The sequence below is a fragment of the Schistocerca gregaria genome, chromosome 1 (assembly GCF_023897955.1).
Source record: "Schistocerca gregaria isolate iqSchGreg1 chromosome 1, iqSchGreg1.2, whole genome shotgun sequence".
NCBI classification, from domain to species: Eukaryota; Metazoa; Arthropoda; class Insecta; order Orthoptera; family Acrididae; genus Schistocerca; species Schistocerca gregaria.
This window is the reverse complement of record NC_064920.1, coordinates 139367841-139394418: the sequence shown is the minus strand read 5'-3', so window position 1 is coordinate 139394418 and position 26578 is coordinate 139367841. Positions and strand designations below refer to the sequence as shown.

General features: G+C 43.2%; 1 protein-coding gene across 1 annotated transcript in view; it reads right to left on the bottom strand.

The window, feature by feature from the left end:
- The window catches only part of LOC126334784 (odorant receptor coreceptor-like), a 73019-nt gene that overhangs the window by 30240 nt on the left and 16201 nt on the right, over nt 1-26578 (bottom strand). Inside the window, exon 4 of the mRNA XM_049997431.1 lies at nt 6344-6443. Coding sequence (XP_049853388.1) covers nt 6344-6443 — 100 coding nt within the window. The remainder of the gene's footprint in view (nt 1-6343; nt 6444-26578) is intronic.

Sequence of the window (26578 nt, the reverse complement as noted above, 5' to 3'; positions counted from 1 at the left end):
TTTCACTTCACTAGGACACCAATCACTTTTCTCACCTCAGTGTAAGTCACTTGCTCGCGTTCGGCTGTACCCGTAGGCTAATGTCAGGAACTGCATAGCGATTTTCATCCGGTTTTGATTAGTAGGTACTGTGATTCACGAGGAAGGTGCCTGTATATAACTGATAACTATAGTATGAATTAAGTTTAAGTTGTGAAAACGATACTACTGCCACCCAGCGAAAGAGCTGTCATAATTCAAGAGCAGCAGTGTCTCGAGAACGTAATCCAGTTTGCATCTGGAGTGGTGGTCTACCTTAGTGTGTGTGGCTGGACACCCCAAGGCTGTGGGAAGAGTTCACAGCTGGGTCACCTTTCCACTCCGGCATTTTAACCAGCATTCACTTCTCATTGATGTGCAGATATATATTTCGAATTATGACAACAATTTCAGACTGCCTATTTCTGCTTCCCTCAAATTAGCAAACGCAATTTGCACTCTTAAGTCACTACGAATTCCTTGAACAACGGCAGTACTTCACAGTGTGTACTAAGCTTCAGAAGAAAAGTGCTGCAACACTAGTTATACATGTACGTCATCTGTGGATTTTCTTACTTTCTCTTTTGTTTGTGCCATCTCAGCCTCCCATATGTACAGAATCACTCAATCACACATAAACCAATGATACGCATACAGTATGTACGTTGGTTGGAAACATATTACCGACGTCACGATCTCTTCCAATCATTGACACGAGATGTCAATCCTAACGCCAATTCAGTATGAAACAGTTAACTTTCGTACCTCCAGACAGCTCTCCTGGCGTGCGCTGCTAGGATCGGATAAGTGAGTTAACATTGTTCTCTCGAATGTATTCATAATTCTACGCAGTGACCCACAAACACATTACGCTACGCCACACAAGTTGTCAGAAGATCAAAAACAATTGAAAATGGTTCAAATGGCTCTGAGCACTATGCGACTTAACTTCTGAGGTCATCAGTCGCCTAGAACTTAGAACTAATTAAACCTAACTAACCTAAGGACATCACGCACATCCATGCCCGAGGCAGGATTCGAACCTGCGACCGTAGCGGTCGCTCGGCTCCAGACTGCAGCGCCCAGAACCGCACGGCCACTCCGGCCGGCAAAAACAATTGAAAAATGAATAGACAAGATACACATATTGCACGGAAAGTGGCAGCTGACTCCAAACAAATGTGTGAGGCCAGCCACATGAGTACTGAAGTAACACGTTAAATTTTGGTTATTAGATAAAGCACACATATCTAAAGGGTGACAATTCAACTAAATACATAGGTTTTACATTCACGAACAAGTTTTAAACTTTCACACAGAAAATGTTGTTAGGAAGGTGAACGAAAGTATGAGTTTTATTGGGAGAACGCTTATATGATGCAAGAGATCTACTAAAGAGATTTCGCGGGCTAGGCTTGTTTATGATCTTCTGGAATATTGGGATCCTTGCCAGACATGACCGACGGAGGACACTGAGAATGTTCGAAGAAGGGCTAGCCTACTCGTTTTGTATTATCGCGAAATAAAGGAGGGAGCATCACGGACATGAGGCACGTCCTGCGGTGGCAGTAAGTAAAACAAAGGCGTTTTTAGTTGCGGCGAGATCGTTCCACAAAATTTCAATTATCTACTTTCTCCTCCGAATGCGAAAACATTTTGCCTCGATTTTGTACATAGGGATAAATGTTCAGCATAATAAAATAAAAGAAATCAGAGCCTGCAGAGTGGAACAGAAAAGAAATAGTCTGAAGGCGGTTCTAAGAACCGTCTGCCTAATGCTAAAGTGCGAATTACTGAGTACTCAACTAGATGTGAATGTGGACAATCCATATGCGTCTACTAGGATATATTTATTTTTCATCCTTCTCTACATGCCACCAAGAGCTAACTGTATTTCATAAGTTGACATCATCCTACCAGAAGTAGTTTTGTCTGTGGTGGGTCTAATTCACCAACAGTTGCATGGAAATGCAATCCGACAACAAAGGAAGTAGGTTACAGTACGCTTGTTCGCTCACTGCTTGAATACTGCTCAGCAGTGTGGGATCCGCACCAGATAGGGTTGATAGAAGAGATAGAGAAGATCCAACGGAGAGCAGCGCGCTTCGCTACAGGAGCATTTAGTAATCGCGAAAGCGTTACGGAGATGATAAACTACAGTGGAAGACTCTGCAGGAGAGACGCTCAGTAGCTCGGTACGGGCTTTTGTTAAAGTTTCGAGAACATACCTTCACCGAAGAGTCAAGCAGTATATTGCTCCCTCCTACGTATATCTCGCGAAGAGACCATGAGGATAAAATCAGAGAGATTAGAGCCCACACAGAAGCATACCGACAATCCTTCTTTCCACGTACAATACGAGACTGGAATAGAAGGGAGAACCGATAGAGGTACTCAGGGTACCCTCCGCCACACACCGTCAGGTGGCTTGCGGAGTATGGATGTAGATGTAGATGTAAATCCATATTCCTTTGGCTCTTGTTTGTTTACGATACTGTCACTTCGTTATGACTTGACTGTCACTTTACTGTGGGTGTCAAATCACTATAATTGATAGTGTTCTTTTAATGTTAATCGTTCTCAACTTGCTCTTTATTCGTCCATAAGGGGTGAAGAGTATGCGACGATGCGCTATCAGTATTGTATGCTATAGGTAGTACCACAAGCAGATAAAGACACTGCTAGCTAGGGCATAACCACCTATGGCGAGCGAACATACACTCACAAGCGACAACATCGGCAAGCCCCTGCAAATCAGCAACACGGACTGGATATGCCAGGTGCTATCACAGTTCACCTACAGCAGGGAAGCCGACAAGCTCGCACACTAACGCACGAGCAAACCGGCAACTCTGCCCTACATTGTCAATCCGATATATGACGACCTGACACTAACCGATGATGAATCCTACTGTTACATGTATGCTAATGCTGACGGAGAAGCCACCACCGATACCCAGCTGCAGCCGCCGAGTAACACCGCAGCACAACGTCAAAGATACCTTCATCGCCTGCATTATACCCGTTACTAACAAAGCCTACCTTTGCATGACCTCTCGCAGGCAGTAAGGAAACCACTTTCGCACTTACAACCCGATTCTTCTGTCACAGGGGCAGTTTAGTCTTGGTTCTTTTACTGCGGCTTTATTTTCCTCTATGAAACTGCTACTCTAATTTCTACTGAATCACAAACGGACGTTCGCCAACATCTTAGTGCACACATCCTGTGAGACGAATATGCAGAGATGGCAGTGGACGTTTGAGTTGGCCATTATGCCGGTGTGGGCGTGGAAGCGCTCCACCCTATTAAATGTTGTATGCCGTGTATCGAGTTAAATCTTCTGATTGTAATACTGTATAAGAACTACATAAGAGTGACTGTACTATATAAGAAATAAAAGCGTGCCATCTGAAGAAAGAATTGGAGAGTTACATATATGAGGGTAGACACTCATAAAGGAAACACTGTTGTTACGAAAGCACTGATTCTCGAGTAATAGAGACGTACGGGAACCTATTTCAGCGACGTCGTTGATAGAAAAACGACGTAGGCAACATAACTGGCATTAAAGGACTAAAAAACAGGCCTTTCTATATACACTGATAGAAAAATACGAAACACTATGAATGAGTTGTGGAACGTAAAGGAAAGTTAGCAGGCGTGTTTCTACATTTGAAAAATGTCCGTTTAGATATCATACCAGTCGCATAAGAGTGGCGCTAGTACCAAATCACGTTTGCTTTGAATACTTGATGCAGCGATTGTAAGCGTTAGTTGCCTTGCTGACTTGACATAAGCCAAGAATGCTGTAAGGCGACAACAACGCTATTATCAGCACCTCACTGAGTTTGAACGAGGTCGTGTAATACGGCTACGAGAAGTTGAATGTTTCTTCTGCCATGCTGCAGAAAGACTTGGCTGGAATATAGCCACTGCAAGTGATGGCTTGCAGCCGTGGTCACGAGAATGTACGGTCGCAAGAATGCTGTGCTCCGGACGCCCGCGTGAAACTACCGAGGGGAAAGGTCATCGTGCTCGGCGTATGGCTCTTGTGAATGGTACTGCATCGGCAGCAGCAATTTGAGCAGCAGTTGGAAACACACTGACACAAGAAACTGTTACAAATCGGTTACTTCTGGGAAGCGCCGACCCAGACGCTACTGATCAAGAACCACCGCGATATGGGACTTCAGTGATATCAAGAGAGAGCTCTTTGGCGGGCAGGCTGGAAGGCTGTTGTGTTTTCTAATGAAATCTGGTTCCGTGTCGGTGGCCTTGATGGCCGTGTGTTGATTAAAAGGAAGCCGGTTGAGAGCCTGCAACCAACCTGTCTGCATGCTAGACACACTGGACATACGAGGTGTGGCAATAAAGTAATGAGACTGATTTTCTTTGCAAGATGTGGCAACCCTTCAGGCTTGCGTGGGCACAATATCTTTGACGTTGGTCTACAAGCTGCTTCTAGTCCAAGTGGCACATCAATGCAACTGCTCAGTCGTGAGTTCTGCTGCAATAAGTTAACACGTGTCTGTGTCTCTCCACACGGAAACGGAACCGCATAATACTGCGCAATGGTATGCCATTGCTTTTTGTGTTAAATTGAGTGAAAACGCGACATCTTACAGTAAGCTTCAGAAGGCTTTTGGAGAGGTGGTTATGTCAAGAGCTCAAGTTTTTCGTTGGCATAAAATGTTTAGTGAAGGCAGAACGTATGTTGAAGATGAAGACCGCATTGGACGTCCATCAACCTCACGGACGGATTTCAGCTTGGCCATGGTGCGTGAAGTCGTACGATCTGATTGAAGATTATCCGTGAAAATTATTGCAGAATAACTGAAAATCAATCGAGAAACGGCTCGTCTAATACTAAATGAAGATCTTGGTGTGAGAAATATTTGTGCAAGAATGGTCTCCAAAAATCTCACACAACAGCGAGAAACACGGAAAAATGTGGCAGCCGATCTGTTAGAGCAAACGGAAATCAATCCAGAATTGTTGAGCCGTGTTATCACTGATGATGAAAGTTGGTTTTTTAGTACGATCCAGAGACAAAACGCCAAAGTTCGCTGTGGTGCTCAAAGGGAACAGCCAGACCAAAAAAAGTTCGCATGTCAAAGTCAAAAGTGAAGTGCACGCTTGTGTGCTTCTTTGATTCCAAGATAATTGTTCATGAAGAGTGGGTGCCTGCTGGGCAAACAGTTAACGAATATTACTACAAATAAATTTTAGAAAGACTTCGTAAGAGAATTCCTCGTGTCCTTGCCAACATCTCTGATAATTGGATTCTGCATCACGATACTGCGGCTTCCCCTATTGCTCTGTCAGTAGCTATGATACAAGGTGTGATTTCGTATGACAGCATGAGCACTATGGTGGCCATCCAACGCACCCAGACTGCAAGTTTGTACGTCAGTCTGGTGATTCGACCTGTTGGGCTGCCATTCCTGAACAGCATTCCAGAGGGCGTCTTCCAGCGGGACACGCTCGCTCACATACCACTCTTGTAACCCAACATGCTCTACAGAGTGCACGCCTCGGCCAGCTCGATCATCAGATCTGTCTCCGGTCTAGCACGTATGGGAGATCATCGGGTGATAACTCTAGTGTCATCCACAAACAGCGTTACCCATCCCTGTACTGACCGACCAAGTTCTACAGGAGTGGAAATCAATTCCACAAACTGAAATTCGCCGCTTGCGAAACACAATGTATGTACCTTTGCACGCTTGCATTAAACAATGTGGCGGTTACACCGGTTATTAATGTACCAGCATTTCTCTGTTGCAATGGCTTATCTCGCGGTAACATTAGCGTGTGATCTTGCAGCGCTAAGCACTTAAGTTACCTAGATAAATGTATTCCAGAAATCTCATTACTCAACATTAATTTCTTTTCAGTGTTGCGTCAGTATATAAGCGTGGAATTTGAGTTGAGCTGAGAAATGTGGCACTGTAATTATTTGTTTTGGGAAATAAACATTTAGATGTCCTGATAGTTCAATTATAGCTTAACTAAGTTTGTTAGCACAGCTGAAGGCGAAACTGAGTGATATAGCGTAGTGGGACACTGGACTATTCAGGAGAAGTAGGTTTCAAACCCCCATCAACCAACATTCTTCATGTTTTCCGTTATTTACATACACTGTTTAAGGCGAATGCCGAGCTGGTTCGTTTGAAAAGAGTATTATCGATTATCTATGTCCAGTCCGAGCTAATGCTTCTTCTCTAATTACTGCTTTGTCGACGGGTCGTTAAAACCCAACCTTTCGTCCTGTTTAAACGCGAATATAATGAAAGTTTAAGAGAACACAAAGCATGTACTTACGCTAGCAGTGACGAATATGTTGAGGCATATGCTCGTCATGTTGAAGAAGAGCAGAGCGAAAATGGAGTAACTCATTGCCATTTGAAGTACTTGGACGCATCTGTAAGCAAATCAGAAAACGTTGTGTTGTGCTGAGACAAGTAGAACTATTAGTAAATAAAGTTATCTGAAGTGCTGCTCCTGTGTCAAGTCAAACTAGAAATTAGCTGTTATGTTGTAGTTTTCCAGGAAGCACTTCATAGCTTCAGCATAAAACAGCTGAGTTGTGTCCTTAGCGCGCCGGTTGTTTTCATCACATTTTGTGTAGTTGTTTCGTTTTTGGGCTAGAAGGGTGTGTTTTCATTTATCCTCAGCTACTGATTAAATGGTTGTCTGTATTGATACTAAGTGACGTATCGCAATTTGTTATAATGACTTCGATAGAAGTGACGTCTTGATATATAAGGTGTGAAAAGCTGCGTATACAAACTTTTATAATGTTTTGAGGAGATAGAAATAAACAGTATTTTATGAGACAAAAATGTCATAAGTGCACCGTTCCACGCCATGGGGCCATGAAGATGTCGACGCTAGTTACGTTAAGAGACGGTGTTCCAACTCCCGTGTGATGAATATTGTTTCAGAGATGTTGCTGACCTCAAACGAATTTCTTTTTGTGGGTGGAGATGAAGCATGTGGTGAACGAAACGCCAAAAGTCATTCCATAGCAACTGCTTGTCCATTTGGCTGAAGGTGCAGCATTACTGACGAAACAATTGGTTGTATTGAGCATGTTAGACAATCATTCGCACGCAGGTGCCAGCTGTGGCTAGATTTAAACGGACGACAGTTTCAATGACATCTCTAGAAAAGTATTCATGAGACGGTAGTTTGACACTGTCTCTGAACATATCTAGTGTCGAAACTTTCATGGACGTCTAGCGGGGTATCGGAGCATGGTGTGACATTTTTGCCACACAAAAATGTATCTCCCTTTCTCTCCGCTAAACACTAAAATTTGTTATACGTAGTAATTTTAAACCCTGTATATTAAACCTTTTATAGTTACTATTTGCAGACAACTACTTGTTTCTTACTTCGCAGCGTAACAGATTTTAATCGACTGAATATGTGCAGCACATTAACGGTAATCTAGATTATGGCAAATGATTTCGGTATTGTAATTAAACCGCAAAACTGAGTTAAATATGACGCAGCACCAGGAATTCCCGACAGAGGACTCGTTTACAATAGCGTGATTAAAAGGAATTCTGATCTGTGATAAATGTATCAACAAATCGGGTACACTAACCAAAGAGATGCAAAAGAATCAGAATGAGAATATGAGGAAGGAAATGACTTTCATAGTCTTTAATCGATGAAAAAATATGACTTCAATATAAAAAAGAAGGAAAAAACACGCGAAATTTTCTTTCTACAACAGAGGCGTGTAGCTTACGTCACTTTTGCAGCATTCTGAGAGCTATCACGCATACGAAGAGAGCTGACTTACAGTTCACGAAAATTGATACAAGTAGTGTAATCACCCCTCACAAGCAGTGCACTGAATCAAAGGGAACATCTGTAAAATACGTGAAGATACGACACTTAAAGGTCAATGTCTGTAGATAAGTTTCACATGAGCGTTCTCGTTTAGAAGGGAACTTATTAATGAGAGCAGATACCACACAGTGCTATACACTTTGGTAAATTGACAATTAGCGCATCAGTCACGCTTTCATTGAAGATTGCATTCGGAGACATTTTAAAATTATGTCTACGTATGTGAATATTACGAGAAATTAAGTTGAAGCGGAATACCAGAAGGGCTTAAGTAGGAAAATAGCTAATTTACAGTATTTATGTCCAATTTACACTACTGTTTGGAAGAAGTGAAACACCAAGACCGAGAGATGCGATCACAATGAAATTTATTCCACCGATTACGGACACAAATTATTAACATTACAGACGTACATGCTCTGTGACTGTGGAATTTCAGTACAGAGTAGCGCCATCACACGCTGCAATCACAGCAGCTAGACGTCTTGGCATGGAGTCAAAGAGCATCTGCATATGTTGCTGAGGAATACTCCACCACGCGGATAGCAGGCGCCTCCACAAAGCATCAACTAAGACTGCAGGAGGACCTGAACGAACAAGTTGGCGGCCGACCATATCCCAGACATGTTCCTCGGGCAACATATCAGACAAACAGGCAGGCTAGGGAAGCACTGATACCCATCTTTCTTCGAAGAAGGCTTGCACATTCTTCACCACATGCAGCTGGGTGTTGTCCTGCTGAAATATGGCATGTAGAACGGCCTACAGGAGGGGCTGAGTCTCGGCCTGTAAGACATCCCTGCTGCACCGGTAGGTGTTGCCCTCAAGACTTAGGCGAAATCGCGTGTTATAAGCAATGGCGACGCAAACCATTACACTTGGGTTTATACGCTATGCCACTGAGAAATTCAGCCTGCCAGATAGCGTATGGGACAATGACTGTAGGACAAGATGAAGCGGGACGCGTCGGAGAGTACTGAATTTCGCTACTCAGCACGCCAGTGTCGATATTCAGGTGCCCATTGCAACCTGCGGCATTAGTCGGTTCTGGTCAGTGGAAGCGGACGCAATGTCCACCAGTCACTCTGCCCTGTTCTAACGCACTGATAAGCTAATACTTCACCCTGCGAGGCATAGTAGCACTTAGATGCACGTATCCACTTCATATAACGGATGAACACCGACTGAGTGTTGCTTAACACTGACTTGTCCGGTCACACAAAAGAGAGCGCTGTTAGGCCAACATGCACCTCACCTCCGTGCTATTTTAATCACTTATTGAGCTTTCGCTGTTGTACACGTCCTCATATTGTGACGTGTTGTGAACCATTGATTCTGAATCTTTACTTTTCATACAGTAGTGTATAACTGCATTATTTTCGTTTATAGTCTTCCTAAGGAAAAATAGGTGTGTCAAATTAATCACTGTATTTACAGAAGCGATTTCTTACTTCTTATCTCTAGGAGTATACTGACTCGTTTCACATCTTTTGTAACCTCGACCGGAATGGACGCGGGGTTGCCATGAAAGAAAGCTCGGCAGGACCCACGGAGTGGCCCGCGAACAGCAACACAAATGGGAAAGGACGGACACGAACAACGAAGGACAACTGAGCGAGACGTTACGAACAACAACACGCAAGAAGTAACTGAATCACAAGAAAACGCCACGAATCAACCACATCTACTCGTACATCGAACGAAGTGAAGTAAACAAGCTGTCTGTAGACGAGATGTCGATAGACGGGTGCGAAGATCAGACTGACTGAGTGAACTGTTTTTCCTTTGTTGTGATTTCATTCCCCTACCCCATATGGATAGGGGAGCGCTGTCAGCGACAAAATCCGCCGCTCTCCAGCCGAGTGACATGACAACTAAAACAAGAATAAAATGCTACATATCTAAGGGGATAAAAAAGGGGAACAGAAAAGAGTAAGGGGAGGTAATGGAGGTAAAAATACACTGACAGAGACGTTCATAGGGGCACAATTTAAGAAAAAGTCACCATAAAGTTAAAAAACGCAGTTGGCGATTCTTAAAACACAGAGAAGACACTGAATGCACATGCACAGGTGTCAAGTCGGCCACAGTATTAAAAACACTCCAGAACAACACACATAAAACCCACTTGGAGCACACACGGTGAAATATAAAACTGACAGATGGGACCTGCCGAGGGAGAGGTCGGAGATGATGGAAAAGGAGGGGAGAGCAAGGGGCAGCTGGGGAGGCGGCGGGATGAAGAGAGTAAGGGTGTCAGCAGGTACAGGAAGAGGCAGGAGACTGGTGGGGCAGAAGATGAAGAGGGAAGACAAGGAAGGAGGGAGTGCAGAGACACTGTAGGGGAGCACAAGAGAGGGGGGAGTAGGAGGGGAAAGCTGAGCAGGAGAAGGGAGGTGGAGGAGAGGGAGCCCTGAGGAGGAGGCAGGAAGATGGGGTTAGAGTTAGTAGGAAGGGTAGATGTGTGGGCGAAGCTCATCAACCAGGAGGGTAGATGGTGGAAGTAGCGTTGGGAAAGGAGGCGGAGGGTGTGGAGATGGAAAGAGGGTGGGGCACAGTGGTAAAGGCGCGGCAACGGGTTGGGGGGTGGAGAGGAAGGGAGACACCAGGGGGTGAGGGGGATCAAGGCGGCGGACAATATATAGTGTGCGGAAGTGTTCAAGGAAAAGGAGAAGGACCGAGTGAACGAGAGGCAGGCGCTTAAATACATGATCGGGTAGGTCGCTATTGGCCGCAGGGACCGTGTGTTCCACATTGGCGCCCTTACATTATACATTGGCCAGGAGGCGCATGTCGCCACGGCTTAGGGCGCGACGGTGCAAAGACCTCTAGTGGTCTTCGACGTCCATGCCGTCTGGCGCGGATTCAAAAACCGCAGCGCGCTTTACAACACCCATAAAGATCGGTAGTGTACTCCTGGGTGTTCAGCCAGGTTGTATTTTCTGTTTTATGCATAATATTTCTTCGGGTGCTCAGCCGTCTTGTGTATTCGCTGACTGGAGTACACACACAACACAGCTTGCAGCACTGAAAAAAAGACTACTGTGTACGTCGTTGAAATATTTTTGATAAAATGAAAACCACAAGTCGGATTAACACCCGAAATACATTATGGTCAAAAACTGAGAAGCCGGCCGCGGTGGTCTCGCGGTTCTAGGCGCGGAGTCCGGAACCGTGCGACTGCTACGGTCGCAGGTTCGAATCCTGCCTCGGGCATGGATGTGTGTGATGTCCTTAGGTTTAAGTAGTTCTAAGTTCTAGGGGACTGATAACCACAGCAGTTGAGTCCCATAGTGCTCAGAGCCATTTAAAAACTGAGAGATCACATCATCGCATCCCTGAAGATGCTCCTCTGAGATGGGATCAACTCAGCATTACAAATGCGAATGAATGACTACATAACGTAATTTAGAATTTGTTACTTCTCCTTCGTCCTCATACTTTCTACGTACTAAGAAACTGTCAAAATATCTAAATGATCTGTAAAATATCTAGTATTATGTATTGAAAGAGATCTTTTTACCAGTGGACCATCGTATTCCAGCGGCCTCAGTAAGTGGTTTAACTTATAATTTTCTAATTTCTGAACTAATGCCTTCATGTTATTGAATTATGATCTCACATATCAGTTCAAAATGGTTCAAGTTGCTCTGAGCACTATGGGACTTAATCTCTAAGGTCATCAGTCCCCTAGCACTTAGAACTACTTAAACCTAACTAACCTAAGGACATCACACACATCCAGGCCCGAGGCAGGATTCAAATCTGCGACCGTAGCGGTCGCCCGGTTGCAGACTGTAGCGCGTAGAACCGCTCGGCCACTACGGCCGGCTCTATATCAGTGATTTAACTATTAATTTCTTTAGTAGTTGTCGTTAATGGTTAATTTTCCACTCTGTGCAGTGTTGGAAACGTACCACCAGTCAATATTATATTCGTCAGACGAGCGATCGGTTCAGCGTGATGCCTCGTTGTATCATCAATAGATATCATCCCAGAGCACCGGGGTTGTGTTCACGTGATAACATGTTCACATAATTTGTCGCTATTCCAGAACAATTTTGTATCGATAGAGGAAAGAGGCACACTTGCACACTTCGTTTCCACTATTTGCTAATATCAAAGGGAACGATCTTCTATTTTTTACTTTTCTCATTCACATAAGTGCCGGGAAATTAAGCAATTTATATTCATTAGCTCTGCTGCCTGCTATAATTTAGAGAGATTCGCACTAGAATTACGTTTGCAGATTTTCTGTGAAAGCAATCATGGTGACCACGATGAACTCGTAGGTTCGTTTATATCGATTTTGCTAGGCCATTTTCAGGCACGTCTCAAGGTCCTAATAGCCCGAATACAGCTATGTCAGATACAACATCGCTTCTCTTTGGTTTACAGTGGTCAGACCGAAACAGAAAGAAACTACTGACTTTCATCAGTAGTCTTTGTTATGTTTATACTACGATACTTCTTGTTGTTATTCTATTGACTTGATAACTTATTTCCACGGATATGCATTTTTCATTGTTCTGCGATATTACAGTGTATGGAAATCTTAAGCACAAGGTAAATCGATTATAAACACACGTCTCCCTTAGATCGGGGATCTTGCATCTTTATTATAACAGCAATAATTTTGAGACCACCCATCTCTGTGTCAAATGATTGTCAATGTATGTTATCTACACACTGGAAAGATTATAACACGCATATAACACATTGGTGGCAAAAACAAGTGACATAAACGAAAGTTGGTTGGCGTGTTTCTGCATCTGAAAGATGATGTCTAGTTAGATTTCGCACCAGTCACCAAAGAGTAGGGCTAGTAGTTTCACTATGGGGAAGCAATTCAGGTTTGCTGTAAATACACTGTGTAACGGTACTGAGCGTCAGCTCAAAAAACCGATGTGTGCAAAATCTTATGAGACAAGACTGCTAAGGTCATCAGTTCGTACACTTACACACTACTTAACCTAAATTATCTAAGGACACACACACACACACACACACACACACACACACACACACACACACACACACACACACACGCCCGAGGGAGGACGCGAACCTCCGCTGTGACCAGCCGCGCGAGCGTTTGCTACCTTGGGTAATGGACACAGTGAGTTGATGTAAGTCAAGAATGCCTTCAGGGAGAGAAAGACCCCGTTATCAACACCTCACTGAGTTTGAACGAGGTCGTCTAATAGGGCCACGAGACCCGGGAGGTTCCTTCTACGATATTGCCCAAAGACTTGGCAGGAATGTGGCCACTGTACATGACTGCTGGGAGCAGCGGTCACGACAATATGCGGTGGAAAGAAGGCGGGGTTCCGGACTGCCGCGTAGCGCTACCGGGAGGGAAGACCGTGGTGTTAGAAGCATGGTTCAGCCGCATCGTACTGCGCCTGCACCAGCAATTGGAGCAGCGGTTGACACCACAGTGGCACGAAGAACTGTTACAAATTGGTTACTTCAATGGCATTTCGGGCCCAGACGCTCTGTAGCTTGCATTCCACTGACTCCAAACCACTGTCATTTGCGACTTCATGATATAAAGCGAGAGCTCTTTGGAGGGCAGTGTGGAGGTCTGTTACGCTTTCTGATGGAAACTGGTTCCTCTTCGGTTCCAGTCATTGCCTTGTGTTGGCTAGAAGGAAGCTAGCTGAGACCCTGCAACCAAACCGCTTGTGTGCTAGACAGACTGGAGTTATGGGGAGCGATTTAATGTGATAGCAGGAGCACTCTTGTGGTTATCCCACGCAGACAGACTGCAAATTTCTACGTCAATCTGGTGATTAGACCTGCTGTGTTGCCACACACGAACAGAATTGGCTGGCTCTGAGCACTACGGGACTTAACTTCCGAGGTCATCAGTCCCCTAGAACTTAGAACTACCTAAACATAACTAACCTAAGGACATCACACACATCCATGCCCGAGGCAGGATTCGAACCTGCGACAGTAGCGGTCGCGGGGTTCCAGACTGGAAAAAGCGCAGGTGACGCCTGTGTATAAGAAGGGTAGGTCAGATCCTCAAAATTACAAACCAGTATGCTTAACATTGGTTTGTTGCACGATTCTCGAACACATTCTTAGTTCTAATATAATTAATTTCCTTGAGACAGAGAAGTTGCTGTCCATCCATCAGCACGGCTTTAGAAAGCATCGCTCCTGCGAAACGCAACTTCCCCCTTCTTTCAAATGATATCTTGCGAACCATGGATAAAGGGTATCAGACGGATGCCATATTCCTTGACTTCCGGAAAGAGTTTGATTTAGCACCCCACTGCAGACTCCTAACTAAGGTACGAGCATATGGGATTGGTTCCCAAGTATGTGAGTGGCTCTAAGACGTCTTAAGTAATAGAACCCAGTACGTTGTCCTCCATGGTGAGTGTTCATCGGAGGTGAGGGTATCATCTGGAGTGCCTCGGGGAAGTGTGGTAGGTCCGCTGTTGTTTTCTATCTACACAAATGATCTTTTGGATACGGTGGATAGCAATGTGCGGCTGTTTGCTGCTGATGCTGTGTGGTAGAGGAAGGTGTCGTCGTTGAGTGACTGTAAGAGGATACAAGATGACTTGGACAGGATTTGTGATCGGTGTAAAGAATGGCAGCCAACTCTAAATATAGAAAAATGTAAATTAATGCAGATGAATAGGAAAAAGAATCCCGTAATGTTTGAATACTCCATTAGTACTGTAGCGCTTGATACAGTCACGTCGATTAAATATTTGGCCGTAACGTTGCAGAGCGATATGAAGTGGGAAAAGCGTGTAATGGCAGTTGTGGGGAAGGCGGATAGTCGTCTTCGGTTCATCGTTAGAATTTTGGGAAGATGTGGTTCATCTGTAAAGAAGACCGTTTATAAAACAGTAATACGACCTATTCTTGAGTACTGCTCGACCGTTTGGGATCCCTATCAGGTCGGATTGAGGGAGGACGTAGAAGCAATTCAGAGGCGGGCTGCACGATTTGTTACTGGTAGGTTTGGTCATCACGTGAGTGTTACGGAAACGCTTCAGGAACTCGGGTGGGACTCACTAGAGGAAAGGATGCGTGCTTTTCGTGAATCGCTACGGAGGAAATTTAGAGAACCAGCATTTGAGGCTGACTGCAGTACAATTTTACTGCCGCCAACTTACATTACGCGGGAAGACCACAAAGATAAGAGAGATTAGGGCTCATACAGAGGCATATAGGCAGTCATTTTTCCCTCGTTCTGTTAGGGAGTGGAACAGGGAGAGAAGATGCTAGTTGTGGTACGAGGTATCCTACGCCATGCACCGTATGGTGGATTGCGGAGTATGGATGTAGATGTAGATGTAGACTGTAGCGCCTAGAACCGCTCCGCCACCTCGGCCGGCACGAACAGAATTCCAAGGGGTATTTTACAACAGGATAACGCTGGGTATCATACCGCTGTTGTAATCCAACTTGCTCTACAGAGTGCCGACAAGCTACCTTAGCCTGGTCGATCACCGAATCTGTCTCCAATTGAGCACATATGGGACATCATCGGTCGACAACTGCAACATCATCGACAAAGAGAATTAACCGTCCGTGTATTGACCGACCAAGTACAACAGGCATCGAACTCCATCCCACAAATTTACATCAGGCACCGGTACATCACAGTACGTGCAATATTGTATGTTTGCATTTGACATTCTGGGAGTTACACCGGGTTGTTAATGTACCAGCATTTCACACTTGGAATGGCTTATCTCGAGCTTACATTAACCTGTGATCTCGCAATGTTAATCATTTAATTATGTTACCTAGACAAGTTTATTCCAGAAATTTCATTACTCTACATTATTGTTGACAAAGTACTGAAACACCTAAGCAGAAACAAGGCCCCAGGAGTAGACAACATTCCCTTAGAACTACTGCCAGCCTTGGGAGAGCCAGCCCTGACAAAACTCTACCCTCTGGTGAGCAAGATGTATGAGACAGGCGAAATACCCTCAGAGTTCAAGAAAGATATAATAATTCCAGTCCTAAAGAAAGAAGGTTCTGACAGATGTGAAAATTACCGAACTATCAGTTTAATAAGTCACAAATGCAAAATACTAACGCAAATTCTGCACAGACGAATGAAAAAACAGGTAGAATCCGACCTCGGGGAAAATCAGTTTGGATTCCGTAAAAATGTTGGACACGTGAGGCAATACTGACCCTACCACTTAGCTTAGAAGACAGATTAAGGAAAGGCAGACCTGCGTTTCTAGCATTTGTAGACTTAGATAAAGCTTTTGAAAATGTTGCCTGGAATACTCTCTTTCAAATTCTGAAGGTGGCAAGCAAAGAAATATTTGGAGTAGGAAATAAAATCCCAGGAGAAGAAATAAAGATTTTTAGGTTCGCCGATGACTTTATAATTCTATCAGAGACAGCAAAGGACTTGGAAGAGCAGTTGAACGGAATGGACAGTGTCTTGAAAGGAGGATATAAGATGAACATCGACAAAAGCAAAACGAGGATAATGGAATGTAGTCGAATTAAGTTCGGTGATGCTGAGGGAATTAGATTAGGAAATGAGAGACTTAAAGTAGTAAAGGAGTTTTGCTATTTGGGGAACAAAATAACTGATGATGGTCGATGTAGAGAGGATATAAAATGTAGACTGGCAATGGCAAGGAAACCGTTTCTGAAGAAGAAAAATTTAACATCGAGTACAGATTTAAATGTCAGGAAGTCGTTTCTGAAAGTATTTGTATTGAGTGTAGCCATGTATGGAAATGAGACGTGGACGATAAATAGCTTAGACAAGAAGAGAATAGAAGCTTTCGAAATGTGGTGGTACAGAAGAATGCTGAAGATTAGATGGGTAGATCACATAACTAACGAGAAGATATTGAATAGAATTGGGGAGAAGAGGAGCTTGTGGCACAACTTGACTAGAAGAAGGGATCAGTTGGTAGGATATGTTCTGAGGCATCAAGGGATCACCAATTTAGTACTGGAGGGCAACGTGAAGGGTGAAAATCGTAAAGGGAGACAAAGAGATGAATACGCTAAACAGATTCAGAAGGATGTGGGCTGCAGTAGGCATTGGGAGATGAAGAAGCTTGCACAGGATAGAGTAGCATGGAGAGCTGCATCAAACCAGTCTTTCGACTGAAGACCACAACAACATTATTGTTTGGGGCTGTGATTTTTTCCGTCAGTATATCTTTAAGATAGCTCGTCTAGAAATACCTTAAGTCGTAATAAAGTATACGTACCCCAAGAAGAGATCAAAAAGTGTCATACTGAAATGTAAGCGGCTTCTTATCTGAATATCTCCGTTAAAATGAAAAAAAAAAACATGCCACAAGAAGACTGTTTTAAATACCACAGTGCATTTCTAAGGATGTCCCTTTTGGAGTCTGTATGCTCTCATCTTCAGGCCTGAAAAATTTGTCACTCAGTAAGTTATAAGAGGTCCGCAAGTTCAAAGAAAATACGAGCTACAGTGAAACCTATCGAGCGAGCAGCTGGTTTGGCTGAAACATTTGTCTCGTAACACGTGGGAGGAATTCCGTATCCTAACCAGTAAACTGAGTTTAAGTTCTTCTGGTTTCCATGTGTCAACTGAGGCTAATGTCGGGACTGTCGAAAAAAAAAAAGAAAAAGAAAACGCCGATATATTTAGTGTCTATTGACCAATCCGAAACGGTGCTCCATCACCGACAACAACGAGACGTTGAACTTTTACATTAAGACTTTTTTCTGGTCTTTCTTTTCAAAAATGTTTAGAAAAGATAGATAATGTTATTCAATTCAGAATATGCATATAATGCCTCCAGTTCGAGGGTCAGTCGGAAAGTAAAGTAAGTTTTTCTGCAGAAATTTTTGTTTGATATAATTAAACGAAAGGGCATTTTATATACAATTTAGTACCCAAGCTACTTTTCTACGTGGTCACCGTTCTAATTTAGGCACTTGTCGTACCATTTTACCAGCTTTTCTATGCCTTCTGCATACTCAGTGGCCGATAAATTGTTGAACGATTGATTAAGAGCTTCTTTAAGTTCATCATCACTTCCGTAGCGTTGTCCACACTAAAAATCTTTCAATTTGGGGAATAAGTGATAATCACTTAGGGCTAAGTCGGGACTGTATGGTGGATGTCGAAAAATTTCCCACCCAAACTACTGAAGCATGTCCTGTGTCAGCCACGCTGCATGCTGTATTATCCACTGGTAAGCTTTGGCGCCGCTTGTTTTTAATGGTGCGGCGAAGTCGTTGAAGCACCTGACAGTAGGCCGCTGCATTTATGTTCTCACCTAGACATGTACTCGATGAGAAGGACACCCTTACGATCCTAAGACACCGTAGACATAATCTTTATGATGCTCAAAATTTCTTTGCTTTTTTCAGTCTCGTTGGGGTTGGTCGGTTGATTTGGGGGAAGGAACCAACAGCGAGTCATCGGTCTCGTAGGATTAGGGAACGATGGAGAAGGAAGTCGGCCGTGCCGTTCCTTTCAAAGGAATCATTCCGACATTTGCCTGAAGCGATTTAGGAAAATCGTGGAAAATCGAAATCAGGACGGCCGGACGCCGGTTTGAATCGTCGTCCTCCCAAATGCGAGTCTAGTGTGGTAACCACTTTGCCACCTCGCTCGGTTTTCGTTGGGGATTGCAAATGTTGCTACTTTTTTCTGGTGTGAAATGTGATATCCATGTCTCATCACCAGTGACATTGTGAATAAAAAATTCATCACCATCCTTTTGATAGAGACTGAGAATTGTCAATGCAGCTGCCATTCCCTTGGTTTCGTATTTCTCCGACAAAATTCGAAGAACCCACCCAGCACACACTTTTTTAAAGTCCAGATCTGCACTAACAATTTGCCACGATACACTTCTTGAAATCTCTGGAAAGACTGAGTCCAGTCCACCAACTCTGAAACCCCTATCTTCTTGAATTATTCTTGCGGTTCTTGCTTTGAGTCCGTCAATCACCACTAACGGCCGGCCCGAGCGATTTTCGTTGTGATCATTCTTCCGTCCGCCATTATGCTTGATACATCATTTCTGGAGTGACGCTTCGTTCATCACATTACCGCAAACCTCAGATGTCTGCATGGGTCGGACTTTTTATGCGTTTAAAAAGCGGGTAACGCTGCGCGCCTTACACTTAACAAGATTGTCAATTTTGTCACACAATTTAAAGTCACACAGCTATGCAGTAAGCAACCCGACTGGATAGTAGCTGCCGCCAAACTCAAGAGGGTGAGTACCAATGTCAGTGGTCGGTCAGCGTGGTGGTGGGCGGACGTGGTCACGTGTCAAAACAAAAAGTTCTTTACTTTCCTAATATCCCTCGTAGGAAATATATAATGAAAGATTACGGTTACATTCTTTGGGAAAGGTAGAAGTAACGTCAGTGGAGTGTTTGTCATTTCGACTCATCCATTAACGTACACTAATGAGAAAATCAGACGTGACTGACAAGAAAGTTTTGTGTAAGAAGTGGTGGCGTGTGCATGTGAGCTAACCAGTGCCAGTGTAAGTCTGTGTCATTTCAGTAACCATAAATTATTAGTGTCTTATACCCATGTAGTGTCGGATATGAAATTTTATTTTTAATGAGTAAAACTGCCCATTTCTTTGGTTGGATTTTGAAAAGTTGAGGTCTGTAATTTCTTATAAAAGTTGTATTTAAATGTGTAATGAAATATTGGGAGACACAAAAGTGATTTTTTTATATCTGAGACCTCAGAAATTATTAAATTGAATATTTATTCGTAATGGTTTTGAGTACTACCTCGTTTGGTAGGTGCCGTGGCGTCGTTGAATCCCATTTTCCGTGCAGAATATGACTGTACGGATATCTGTTGACAGTTTGTATAATTATACGGTCAGTTAGATACAAGACGGGGAAATAGTGGTTCCTTGCTTCAATTTTGGACACCATTATATTTATTGCTGAGAAGTGATTGCGGAAGTAGTTAGGCCTATATATTTTATAGTATGTCGCACAACCGCTATACACTTACGTGGTATTTCCAAATTGCGGCGTAGTTTTAACAGTAATAAGATTATTTCTCGGTTACGGGAGAGACTGCTCCCTTTTGGCTGTTAAATGTCAAAACAGAATAACTGTTCGCTTTCATGGAATCAAAATATTATTGGGAATGGTGATCTGGTGATGTGTGATGTTGGAGGTGCAAATAACTTGAACTTAAATATCCACTGCGAAGTTTCGTTGAGAGAAAATTGTTCCGCTATTAATCCACCACTTAATCTCTAACAAAAAATGTTGTTGTTTCATTTCAGTACCGTGTTCACGGATTACTATTTTAACACGTTATTAGGTCGGTTCTTGTCTGTTCGTACGTTCGGTACAAATTTTGAAACTGAATTGAAAGTAACTTCCCGGTGAGCTAGAGATTTGATACTTTCAACCTAGCTCAAAACTGAACGACAATGACGTATTAACTCGCTTTATTGTTTGGTGTGTGACGGAGCGACGTTGTATGCCACGGCTTACTCCCTATTTTTCTGTTCCAGTCGCTAATGATTTACGAGAAGAACAGTTGATGGTGAGTTAGATTCTATGTAATTCTTACCTTTACGGTCTTTTCGTGAGATATTCGCAAGGAGAAAGCAATTACAATGACTCAGGCGCAGAGCAACTGAAGTAAACCTGTAATTTACCACATGTATGTGTTGTAATCTTATCGAAGTGTTCGGAATCGACAGAAAAATTTCACTCGCATTCTAATAAAACGCAGAAAATAATTGTTTAAATAAAAATTGTTTTTAATATATCACGTTTTTAAATCTTACTAAAAATATAAAAGAATTTCTGGCAGTTCTACATAAATTCCTAATCCTACAGCGATAATCCCCCCCCCATGAACCATGGACCTTGCCGTTGGTGGGGAGGCTTTCGTGCCTAAACGATTCAGATAGCCGTACCGTAGGTGCGACCACAATGGAGGGGTATGTGTTGAGAGATCAAACAAACGTGTGGTTCCTGAAGAGTGGCAGCAGCCTTTTCAGTAGTTGCAGGGGCAACAGTCTGGATGATTGACTGATCTGGCTCTGTAGCACTAACCAAAATGGCCTTGCTGTTGTGGTACTGCGAACGGCTGAAAGCAAGGGGAAACTACAGCCGTAATTTTTCCCGAGGGCATGAAGCATTACTGTGTGATTAAATGCTGATGTCGTCCTCTTGCGTAAAATATTCCGGAAGTAAAATACTCCTCGATTCGGATCTCCGGGTGGGGACTACTCAAGAGGACGTCGTTATCAGGAGAAAGAAAACTGGCGTTCTACGGATCGGAGCGTGGAATGTCAGATACCTTAATCGGGCAGGTAGGTTAGAAAATTTAAAAAGGGAAATGGATAGGTTAAAGTTAGATATAGTGGGAATTAGTGAAGTTCGGTGGCAGGAGGCACAAGACTTTTGGTCAGGTGAATACAGGGTTATAAACACAAAATCAAATATGGGTAATGCAGGAGTAGGTTTAATAATGAATAAAAAAATAGGAGTGCGGGTAAGCTACTACAAACAGCATAGTGAACGCATTATTGTGGCCAAGATACACACAAAACCCACGCCTACTACAGTAGTAAAAGTTTATGTGCCAACTAACTCTGCAGATAACGAATAAATTGATGAAATGTATGATGAGATAAAAGAAATTGTTCAGGTAGTGAAGGGAGACGAAAATTTAATAGCCATGGATGACTGGAATTCGTCAGTACGAAAAGGGAGAGAAGGAAACATAGTAGGTGAATATGGATTGGGGCTAAGAAATGAAAGAGGAAGCCGTCTGGTAGAATTTTGCGCAGAGCATAACTTAATCATACCTAACACTTGGTTCAAGAATCATGAAAGAAGGTTGTATACATGGAAGAACCCTGGAGATACTAAAAGGTATCAGATAGATTATATAATGGTAAGACAGATATTTAGGAACCAGGTTTTAAATTGTAAGACATTACCAGGGGCAGATGTGGACTCTGACCACAATCTATTGCTCATAAACTGTAGATTGAAACTGAAGAACCTACCAAAAGTTGGGAATTTAAGGAGATGGGACCTGGATAAACTGACTAAACCAGAGGTTATACAGAGTTTCAGAGAGAGCATGAGGGAACAATTGACAGGAATGGGGGAAAGAAATACAGTAGAAGAAGAATGGGTAGCTTTGAGGGATGAAATAGTGAAGGCAGCAGAGGATCAAATAGGTAAAAAGACGAGGGCTAGTAGAAAACCTTGGGCAACAGAAGAAATATTGAATTAAATTGATGAAAGGAGAAAATATAAAAATGCAGTAAATGAAGCAGGCAAAAAGGAATACAAACGTCTCAAAAATGAGATCGACAGGAAACTGCTAAGCAGGGATGGCTAGAGGACAAATGTAAGGGGGTAAGATAGTTACTGTCTACAGGAAAATTAAAGAGACCTTTGGAGAAAGAACCACTTGCATGAATATCAAAAGCTTTGATGGAAACCCAGTTCTAAGCAAAGAAGGGAAAGCAGAAAGGTGGAAGATATATATATAGGAGGTCTATACAAGGGCGACATACTTGAGGACAATATTACGGAAATGGAAGAGGATGTAGATGAAGATAAAATGGAAGATACGATACTGCGTGAAGAGTTTGACAGAGCACTGAAAGACCTGAGTCGAAACAAGGCCCCGGCAGTAGACAACATTCCATTAGAACTACTGACGGCCATGGGAGAGCCAGTCATGACAAAACTCTACCATCTGGTGAGTGAGATGTATGAGACAGGCGAAATACCCTCAGACTTCAAGAAGAATATAATAATTTCAATCCCAAAGAAAGCAGGTGTTGACAGATGTGGAAATTACCGCACTATCAGTTTAATAAGTCACAGCTGCAAAATACTAACGGGAATTCCTTACAGACGAATGGAAAAACTGATAGAAACCAACCTCGGGAAAGATCAACTTGGATTCCAGAGAAATGTTGGAACACATGAGGCAATACTGACCCTACGACTTATCTTAGAAGGAAGATTAAGGAAAGGCAAACCTACGTTTCTAGCATTTGTAGACTTACAGAAAGATTTGACAATGTTGATTGGAATACTCCCTTTCAAATTCTGAAAGTGGCAGGGGTAAAATACAGGGAGCGAAAGGCTATTTACAATTTGTACAGATTGCAGTTATAAGAGTCGAGGGGTATGAAAGGGAAGCAGTGGTTGGGAAGGGAGTGAGACAGGTTTGTAGCCTATCACCGATGCTATTCAATCTGTATATTGAGCAAACAATAAAGGAAACAAAAGAAAAGTTCAGAGTAGGTATCAAAATCCACGGAGAAGAAATAAAAACTTTGAGGTTCGCCGATGATATTGTAATTCTGTCAGAGACAGCAGAGGACTTGGAAGAGGAGTTGAATGGCATCGAAAGTGTCTTGAAAGGAGGATATAAGATGAACATCATCAAAAGCAAAACGAGGATAATGGAATGTAGTAGAATTCAGTCGGGTGATGCTGAGGGAATTAGATTAGGAAATGAGACACTTAAAGTAGTAAAGGAGTTCTGCTATTTAGGGAACAAAATAGCTGATGATGGTCGATGTAGAGAGGATATAAAATGTAGACTGGCAATTGCAAGGAAAGCGTTTCTGAAGAAGAAAAATTTGTTAACATCCAGTATAGATTTAAATGCAAGGAAGCCGTTTCTGAAAGTATTTATTGAGTGTAGCCATGTATGGAAGTGAGACGTGGACGATAAATAGTTTGAACAAGAAGAGAATAAAAGCTTTCGAAATGTGGTGCTACAGAAGAATTCTGAAGATTAGTTGGGTTGATCACATAACTAATGAGGAGGTATTGAATAGAATTGGGGAGAAGAGGGGCTTGTGGCACAACTTGACTAGAAGAAGGGATCGGTTGGTAGGACATGTTGTGAGACATCGAGGGATCACCAATATAGTATCGGAGGGCAGCGTGGAGGGTAAAAATCGTAGAGACAGACCAAGAGATGAATACCATAAGCAGATTCAGAAGGATGTAGGCTGCTGTAGGTACTGGGAGATGAAGAAGCTTGCACAAGATGGAGTAGCATGGAGAGCTGCATCAAACCAGTCTCAGGACTGAAGACCACAACAACAACAACATAACGATAATAGTGGAAATTTGTGATTGTGATTCTTTAGTAGGTATGAAAATACGAGGGTCCTTAAATAAGTAATGCCCACATTTTTTCTCAGAACATATTAATTGTTAAGAGTCAGAATTTAGTAACAATATACATCAACATATCTTGTCCGTGTCCCATTTTTCTACGTAGTCTCCATCATGATCTGTGCCCGTATGCCAGCGTTGTGCAAGAGCATGCATTCCCTGCTGGTAAAAGCTCTTGTCCTGTAGGCGTAACCATGTTGTCACTGCATGACTGACTCTCCCATTATCCTCAAAGTGTGTTCCCCGTAGAGGACCTTTAATCGGCGCGAATAAATGGCACCCTCGCGATTCAGCATGTCTGGAGCAGTAGCAGTGAGAGCACGTCCCAGGCGTGGCTGATCATGGAGCTCTGTTTCTGCATGTCCTGGGGCTGTAACTTTCTTTAACCATCGCAGACACAAACCTCCCTTCATTCCTATTGTAACACGACATTTCAGGTATACAAACTATTAGCAAAGATGGTTTGCTGTCACAAGAAGCAGAATTTGGGATGGAACAGCATAATAACACTTTAACTAAATTCAAAATCAATTTCTGTGATCAAGAAGAATGCGTAAGACAGAGACGGCGTGGATGCTGTTAGTGAACGATTGGGAGGTTTATCTTATCTAGAAGTGCTACATGAGTCAATTGGAAATTACACAAACCAGAACCAACAAAAGCTAACATCCGGTTGCACGTCGATGAGTTCCAAAGAAGACTGCTCAGTGAATCAAAGATGCAATCGGAAGACGTCAGAATCAATCAAATCGTCGTTTAAGCAACGAGTTGAACTTGCCAAAGTCAATAATTTTGAAAAATTTAAACTTTGAAGAAAAAAAGCGTTCAATTCACAAACACTACAGTTTACGGACCCTTCGTTTCTGCAGAAGAGACAACTACGTGGAACATTTACCTCGATATACCTGAGAAATTACTGTTTCTGCACTTCAGAAAGAAGACGCTGGTGACATGGTTGTGATAGAGTAGGGTGGACAATCCCCTCATTTTGCTCTTATAGTAAGGGAGTACCTGTAGGTTAATCGAAGATTCGCCAACTGACAAAAGGGCAGAGGTTTAGCAAGACTTCGTCCATTCTGTTCACGTGATTTGATTCTCTTTGAAGACTTAGTCAAGGATGTGCAAACCAGAACTAAGGATTCTACAGGATCTAAGAGCTCTAATCCAAGGTACATAGCCGGCTGTTTCAGAAGATATGTTTCATAACACATTCAGGTCTACTCTTCAACGCAAGTAATGCTTCGAAATGAACGGAGGTCGTGTTGAAGTGCGTTCAAACTGTTTACATAGACTGACAATGATCGTACTTGCATATTAAGTAAATGCATCCATTATGTTTAGAAGTGTATCGAAACTTTATGACCACTCTGTATTCCCAATGTCTCCTGCTAGAGTGAAACGATCGTTGTACACAGAACTGCATGGATTAATTCATTGTGACTGTAAGTAGTAGCTATTTACGACGGTTGCCCAGAGAATAAAACACTGCCTTCTATTCTCAGCCGAAAACAATGCTACTAATGCGAAACGTTACATACTTACTATTTGAAGTCTCCTGGGCGAGCGCTCCAAGTTACCGTCAGAACCGAGAGATAGCGTAGCTGCAGGTCAGTTTCGAAACGGCGTCTGCAGGCATTTCTCACTGCAGAACTAAGATTCGCCAACAGACAAAAGGGCAGAGGTTTAGCAAATTCGGCTACCAAGTGCAGCCTTATTTCATTCGATGCCACATTGGGCGACTTCCACGCCGTTGATGAGGATGAAATGAGGAATGTTCACAAACGCTTGCGCAAAGTCTATGGAGCATCTGCTTCAACAGAAGTACGGTTAGTCGCTGCGCACGGAGGGTGAGGTCATCAGAAGGCGGTTAGCCGGAGCTCCACGATTTGCAGCGGTCGAGGAGACCATCCACGGCTGTTACACCTCACATGCTGCAGCGAGCCGATGACATTGGCGAGAACAGACGCATTACGTCTCGGCAGTCGGGGCCGCATCTATAAACCAGCAGAGGAAGTGTGGGTGCCATTATCCACATTCTTGGTTATTCAAAAGTGTGTGCAAGATGAGTCCCGCGGTGTCTAAAGATGGATCACAAACTGCACAGAAAAAAAAACATTGTTGCAACATTTTAAAACTGAGGGAAAGGCCTTCGTGTCCCGAATTGTGACAGGTGATGAAACCTAGGCTCACCATCTTGAGCCCGAAACAAAACGACAGTCGATAAAATGACATCATCCCCACTCCCCACAGAAGACAAAAATTAAAGCGAATGCTTGAGCAGGAAAGGTCCTGATCCTCGTCATCTGGGACTGTTATGGTGTGATTCTCACTGATGTGATGCCGAGAGGCGGTACCATCAGTTGAGAAGCCTATGTCAACACTCAAACAAAACTCAAGACCCCTTCTGGCGACTTTGGCGCCACAGCAACCCAGGAGATGTTTTGCTGCAACACGGCCCCGCGCAAGCCTGAGGACTGCTCAACACATCGCAAAACAGGGTTGGACAGAGTTACCCCATCCAACCTG